This window comes from Lepisosteus platostomus, chromosome 4, assembly GCF_059453375.1.
Source record: "Lepisosteus platostomus isolate fLepPlt1 chromosome 4, fLepPlt1.hap1, whole genome shotgun sequence".
NCBI classification, from domain to species: domain Eukaryota; kingdom Metazoa; phylum Chordata; class Actinopteri; order Semionotiformes; family Lepisosteidae; genus Lepisosteus; species Lepisosteus platostomus.
In genome coordinates this window covers 8,983,302-8,990,772 of record NC_142614.1, presented here as the reverse complement: position 1 = coordinate 8,990,772, position 7,471 = coordinate 8,983,302, and the positions used below count along the sequence as shown (strand labels likewise).

General features: G+C 50.2%; 1 protein-coding gene across 1 annotated transcript; it reads left to right on the top strand.

Moving 5' to 3' along the window:
• Nucleotides 1–883: 883 nt before the first annotated feature.
• Nucleotides 884–7,229, top strand: LOC148672460 (zona pellucida sperm-binding protein 3-like). Its single transcript, XM_088627267.1, has 9 exons — nt 884–887; nt 5,253–5,560; nt 5,631–5,749; nt 5,825–5,928; nt 6,027–6,204; nt 6,286–6,403; nt 6,517–6,646; nt 6,902–7,027; nt 7,114–7,229. The coding sequence occupies exons 1-9, from the start codon at nt 884–886 to the stop codon at nt 7,227–7,229; spliced, it is 1,203 nt and encodes a 400-aa protein (XP_088483393.1).
• Nucleotides 7,230–7,471: the final 242 nt, after the last annotated feature.

The following is a 7,471-nucleotide window of genomic DNA, read 5'->3' as shown; positions in this document are numbered from 1 at the left end:
TTCAGTTCTAAGTGGTTCACTCCACAAAGCTGCTGACCAGTCCTCTGTACTCCTCCTCCTGCTCACCCTTGATACATCCCACAATTGCAGAGTCATCTGAGAACTTCTGCAGGTGGCATGACTTTGTTGTACTTAAAGTCCGAAGTATAGAGGGTGAAGAGGAATGGAGAAAGAACTGTCCCTTGAGGTGCCCCTGTGTTATTCACTACCTGTTCAGACACAGTTCTGAAGTCTCACAGACTGTCTGCCTGTCAGGTAGTCAGTGATCCACAAGGTCATGGAGGCATCGACTTGCATTTCCTCCAGCTTCCTCCTTAGAAGTAAGGGGTGGATGGTATTGAAGGCACTGGAGAAGTCGAAAAACATGATCCTTACAGTGTTGCCAGCCCTGTTCAGGTGTGCATAGGCCGTTTGCAGCATGTAGATGATTGCATCCTCCACACCAACACAGGGCTGGTAGGCGAACTGTAGGGTGTCCAGTGATGAGCTGACCAGGGGTCTCAGGTGGGATAAGACCAGCCTCTCCAGTGTCTTCATGACGTGAGAAGTCAATGCAACTGGTCTGTAGTCGTTTAGGACAGAGGGGTGCCCTTTCTTTGGTACTGGGACCAGGCATGATGTCTTCCAGAGGACTCTCTCCAAGCGCAGGCTCAGGTTGAACAGTCGCTGGAGCACTCCGCTCAGCTGATCAGCACAGGCCCTCAGAACTCTGGGACAGATGTTATCTGGTCCTGTGGCCTTACCCTGGTGTAGGCTCTTCAGCTCCTTCTTCACCTGGTCAGCCGTGATGGTCAGCCTGGCCTGGGGGATGGTGCTCATAGCGCTTTCAGTGCTGCAGGTGTTAATGGCGGAGGTGTTGGAGAGTGGCAGCTGTGGGGGATGGATGGGTGAGTAGTTGTCGGGAGTTGTAGCTGTAGGCGGCCATGGTTGTGGGGGGATAGAGGAGGTGTTGGGCAGTTGCAGCTGTGAAGGGTTAGGGAGCGTGTGGCTGTGGGGGGATGGGTGTTGAGCCACAGAGGACCCAGAATCAAACCTGTTAAAGAACTAGTTCAACTTGTTGGCCATCTCCAGGTTCCCCTCTGTTGCACCCCCAGCCTGTTAGAAGCCAGTGATCTCTCTCATGCTCCTCCATACATCTCTCACCCTATTCCTTTGCAGCTTGTCCTCTACCTTCCTCCTGTAGGCGTCCTTGCTCTCTCTTAACTTCTGCTTTAGCTCCCTCTGTACACGCTTGACCTCTTCCTTATCCCCCCTCCTAAAGGCTCTCTTCTTGTCATTCAGAAGAGCCTTCAGGTCGCTGGTGATCCAGGGTTTGTTATTGGAAAAGCAGTGTACGTCTTTGGTGGGGATGGTGTTGTCTACGCAGAAGTTAATGTGGTCAGTGACACAGCCCACCATGCTGTCTATGTCGTCCCCATGTGGTTCGCAAAGCACATCCCAGTCGGTGGCCTCCAAAGCACCACATAGATCCTCCATAGCCTCCAGAGACCATCTCCTCACAGTCCTCATGGTCGCAGGTTGGCGCTGGACAATAGGAGTGGGGAGTGAGCTTTTTGACATGTAAGGCAGAGGTAGATTTCAATGTGTGTTTGAGTCTTTAGTAAGAAAGAAGGTACTGTGAGGTTCAGATCATAGGTGAGAGGTGAGAGAGGCTGGGAGTTTAATAGTTTGATGAAATGCTATTTCAGCCTGAGGTCTGCCTCAGAAAGTCCCAAATCCAGTTGCAGAGGGTGGTGTTGAGACCCCGTGCACTGAGTTTCTTGACTAGCTTCTCTGGAATGATAGTGTTAAAAGCTGAGCCGAAGTCGATGAATAGTCTTGCGTATGTGTTATTTTTGTCCAGATGGGATAGGGCAGTGTGTATGGCAGTGGAGATTGCGTCATCTGTGGATCTGTTGGGCCAGTAGGCAAACTGGTACGGGTCCAGTGTGTTTGGAATGGTGTCCTTAATGTGCTTCATGACCAGCCTCTCAAAGCACTTCATGACGACAGATGTTAGTGCCACTGGTCGGTAGTCATTAAGACATGTCACTGTGGTTTTCTTTGGTATTGGGATGATGGTGGTAGTCTTGAAGCAGGTGGGGACTACGGCTTGGGCCAGAGACATGGTGAAAATGTCTGTGAATACCCCCGCCAGTTGATTGGCGCAGGCTCTGAGGACACGACTGGGTCCTTTTTAGCAGAAATCTCCTCACCTCATCTGCAGACAGTGAGAGCAGCTGGTCAGCTGCGAAGGGTGCAGCTCATTTGGCTGGTTCTGTGTTGGCTTCAAACCGAGCATAGACGGTGTTGAGCTCGTTAGGCAGGGAGGCATCATGGGCAGATGCACAGATGTTCTTCCTCTTGTAGTTTGTGAGGGCCTGTATACCTTGCCACATACACCTTGGGTCATTAGTGGTGAAGTGTTTCTCTAATTCCTGTTTGAGCGTGTTTTTTCCATGTTTAATACCATTGTTTAGATTGATCCTGGCTGGCCTTAGTTCTGATTTATTGCTCGATTTGAATGCTGCATCCCTTGCTTTGATTTTAAGCTTCATTTCTCATCCAATATCTGAAAGACAACCTGTGTGTAAGCCCAAGGTTAATTCTGTGCATTTCACACTTGGACACAACTGCCTTCCCTTCATAGGATCTTCCTGGGCTCTATGCCCAATTTCACCTAGGTAGATAATTCAGTGTTTACATGCACACTCCTCTGTTTAACCAGTTTGTAATCAAAATGCCTGTATTTCCTTGCTACTGAAATGTATCAACATTGACAGGCGCATACATAGGAGTATCTGGTTCTTGTCAAACTGTAGCTTGCTGGGGTGTGCTCCCACCCCTGCTTCCAGCTGTATTGTTTTGCCTGTCTGGTATTATTGGTTGTCCAGTAGATGATGGGTCTGTCAATCTGTAATGACTTGTTTGTTTAGTGCCTGCTCACAAATTGAGTCACAAGAGCGACGGTCTCGTAGTGAATTACTACTGGCAGTAGTGATAGCCAGAAGTGGGCTGCTGTCTAATTAACTGGTTGGCTTTTTATACTGAGAAAGTGGACCTAGATTAATGCCCCCTGCTACAACAATACAGGACTCAGATTAGTTCCCTCACTCCATCACCTTAAACCAGTGGTTCTCAAAGTTCTTTGACCAAGTACCACCCCTCATCAAACCAAAGCATCCAGCTACCCCCCATGAGTCATTTACTCATAGGAACCACAAATCTCAAAGACCAACATAAGCGCATGTTCACATGCGTGTGTAATATAAACAGCACTGGGCATGTACTGTTGCAGTGAGAGGGGTGAGCCAAAGCAGATGTGATTTCGTTGGGTTGAGCCTTGATACAGTTCACAACTGTCGAACTGTCTGCCTGTTATCGCTCTAGCACTGTCTGTGCAAACTCCAATGCATTTTTTCCAGTCGATGCCATTCTCTTCGATAAATTCATTCAGAATTGAAATATTTACTCTCCTATAGTTCTTGTTGGTAGCAGCTCATAGAACAGAAAGTCCTCATGGGCTGTGCCCTCAAACTCATGTCTATCATGAACGAGCAAATTGGCCAAACCAACAGCATCTACAGACTAAATATTTTTCTGTTGCTTATCACGCTCTCCTGTGCTCACAAGATCGGCAGTGTTCCAAAAAGTGTCCGCACATTCTCCTCTCTCCCTATTTGCTGGACATATTGTTTTTTATATACAATTGGTCACTTCCGTTCGAAGCACGCATTCCTATACAATGGCATAGAATTACAGAGTCGCTCCTGTGTCCATTCAAGTATTGGAGTGCGTTGTATCGCAGTACGTAGGCTCTGTATTTGACACATAAAAAGTTTGAGAACCACGGTGATGAACGCTGGGGGCACAAAGTTCTGTGCATCACTTCCAACAATCATTGTTGTCGGTGGTATCGGAAATTCATTGTTTCATCGGACTATTTACAAAAAACAAGCACTTCCTTCCAATATTTAGTACAATAGACTGGTGTCCCATCATGGGTGTACCCTACTCTGGGCCTCGATGGATTATCTATGGATGGATTAACCAATTCCTATTATGCTACAAATGTATCTTTTGTGTGTAAAATACAGGCTTAAGCAAGTAAAGTTGGAGATTCACAGTTCAGTTTGACAAGAAAAGCTGTGTTTACCCAGCTCTCCAAACACAGAGCCCAATAGAGAGTGGAGACCAGCCGGTTCCTATCCCGACACACAATGGACCATCAGACGTGCGGGGGGAAGTTAGTTCAGCCGGTTCACCGTGACAGCACGTACAGTATTTAGACGGTGGGGTGAAAATGGAGAGCTTGCAAACTCCCCCAGAAGAAACCCCACGACCAATAGAACCCAGGACCCCAGAGCTGCAACAAATCAATGCTAACAGAGAAGCATGCGTGCAGCCCGTTTTTAATCTGTTCTAAACGATCAAGCGCAGCTGCTAATGTAAAGAGCAGCAACGCCAGGCGCCTGTTTCACTCCTGAATCGGAAGGTGTGAGAACAGTTGTCTGCGCTCCGCGCGCGTCCGACATGTTCGCTGGGACAAAGCGTGTCTGCACTGCACACAGATCCGGAGAAGGAAATATCACGACGAGTTTCTCTTTTCACCGCAGGGACATAGTTAAAACACGAAAGATGTCGTTTTAGGCTTTTAATTCTTGAAATCGTTCACCCAGCGCTTTTCCTCCAAATTGACCGGCGAAGCAGAAGAACATTCGAACGAAAATAAAGAAGGAGTTTTATCATTTACAAGACTGTAACTATACAATGTTCATTTTGGCAGAAGGAGACAGTCAAGTTTTAATTCAATAATAATCTTATGATTTATGTGAATTCAGATGTTTCGGGACTAGCTCTTATCGTATTTATTTTTTACATCTTGTCAGAGCCAACAGCTGTAACAGGAAATATTAGATACCTTGACCGCAAAATATAGCGAAGATCTTAGTTTATAATATTCATTGTAAACAATCAGCAGTCTAGTCAGGAGAAATTAGTCTCCGCGATCTTCCTCCGCTTTAACTACACTGGCTTTTCCACGGGGTGGATTCAATATCCTGTCCTCCTGCGTGTGAGCTGACAGAGTTCGGGTCCTCGTGAAAATCTTCACTCTGCGAACCTGAACGTCATCACGTGCGAAAGTCTCGGTGGCTTTAAAGAGAAGGAGCTCGCAAACAGCAGGCATCGTGGTTTTGCGAGTTGTTTTCATTTCAAGATGTGCTTTTCTAGTGGTCTTGCCTTTCGGCTGTTGACCTTGCTGTTCCTCGCAGTTGTGTGTGATGCTGCGCAATGGCGCGCCCGCGCTAACGTCCAATCCGGCATCAGGCGCAAGGGGGTCGCCTTTCTGGACTCGCCTCTGCTGCCACGGCAGCAGAAGCAGCAGGTTATCCGGGCTGTGTCGGCGCAGTGCGGGGAGAGTACGATCGTGGTGCAGGTCAAGACAGACCTGTTCGGCACCGGGCAGCTGATCAACGCTTCGGATCTCAGCCTGGGAGACTGTGCGGTCACCCGGCAGGACACCGCGGCGCAGCTCCTGATCTTCGAGGCTGAGCTGCAGGCGTGTCGCAGTGTGCTGAGTGTAAGTGGTTCTGCCGTTGGGCAGCTTCGGGTTCTCGGCAGTTGGGTGACTGGATCTGTGATCTGTCTAGACCGTGGACGAGCAACTGGTGTACAGCTTCTCTCTCAACTACACCCCGAAGCCGCTGGCCAACACCCCCATAGTGAGAACGAATGGCGCTGTTGTGGGTATCGAGTGTCACTACATGAGGTGAGTCCTGGAGGAGCAGCAGGGCTGCCTGCCTGGAGCTTGACTCCCTGCTGACGCCTGCCTCCTGTCTGCTAGGCTCCACAATGTGAGCAGCAATGCCCTGAAGCCCACCTGGGTCCCCTACACCTCCACCAAGTCTGCTGAGGATCTGCTGGACTTCTCCCTGAGCCTCATGAGTGGTAGGTCTCCCCTGAGATGAAGCACGGTGTGACTGTACAGCCAGTGCAGTTGGATCAATGGGATCTGTGCTTGAGATTGGGGTTCCCTTCTCATCCAGATGACTGGAGCTCCCAGAGGTCCTCCAATGTGTTCTACCTGGGGGACGTCCTGAACATCGAAGCCTCCGTCACCCAGGCCAACCACCAGCCTCTGCGGCTCTTTGTGGACAGCTGCGTGGCCACCTTGGTCCCTGACCAGACCTCCACCCCCAGCTACTCCTTCATTGAGAACAAAGGGTGGGTGTGACCTCGGGTGGCTTGAGCTAGTGAACACTGCCTGCCGTCTCTCCAGTTCTACACTGCCTTCTCTCCTTTCAGGTGCCTGACTGATGCCAAATCCACAGGCTCCAGCTCGCAGTTCATGCCAAGAACCCAGGACACCAAGCTGCAGATGAAGCTGGATGCCTTCAGGTTCTATCAGGATGCCAGGAGCTCAGTGAGTACTTGATCCTGATACCCATGAAAGCAGAAGGTTCTTAAAACAGCATGTCCATTACAAGCCCAAGATGGAGGCCTGGGTGTAGCTTGATCCACTCGTGCTCTTGGCAGATCTACATCACCTGCCACCTGAAGGTGACTCCTGCTTCCCAGAGTGTGGACTCCCTGAACAAGGACTGCTACACTGAGGGCAGCAGGTCAGTGAGGAGGCAGGGGGCTGCTGTGTCCAGCTGGTGCTCAGGTGAGGGAGCTGCTCTGACCCTGTGTCCCTGCTGTAGGTGGAGATCAGTGGATGGGAGTGACCAGGTCTGCAGCTGCTGTGACTCCAGCTGTGTGCCAAGTGTACGATCCAGGTATTGGGGTGGCAGGAGCAGGAGGGACCTGGCTTCTACAGGGGGTAAGGCACCCTTCCTCTGCCACTCATGGCATGGATCTCCTCAGGGTAGTGGGGGTCAAGAAGTGGTCTACAGCCAGGCTTGTCCTGCTCTTGTTGCAGCTCCTGAGTGGGAAGCTGATGCCACTGTTGGTCCCGTGTTTGTGCTGCAAGAGCAGGTTGCTGAGAGGCCAGTGGAGGCAGAAGGCCGCAGCTCCCAGCTAAGAGCAGAGGAGGACAAAGCCACAGGTACTGGCAGGAGGTGCTGTCATGTCAGCTGGCCCCTCTCTGTAGCAGTGCCCACTTGCTGAGGCTCCTCTGTGCTTTCTTTCCAGGCCTGCCTGTGGAGGCTGTGATCCTGGCTGGTGTGGTGACTGCTGTGGGGCTAGTCTGTGCTGCTCTGCTGGGGACAGTCCTGCACAGGAGAAAGCAACACAAACCCATGAACTGACTTGATGTGAATGAGGAATAAACTGGTTTGCAAAGTGTCTCTTGTACGGAGCTGCTTCTTTCCTAAGGGGAGTTGTGTGGGTTGGGTGTGAATGCAGTACTGTCTAGGATGCCTGCTTCTGCACACGGAGGGTGCTCAGCTGCTCAAGCAAGCAGTTGAGTAGAAAGTGTCAGTTCGGTATTGCTTCTCCCAGACTGTAGCATAGCAACTGAAATCAATAGTAAAAATACACTGGGAGTGAC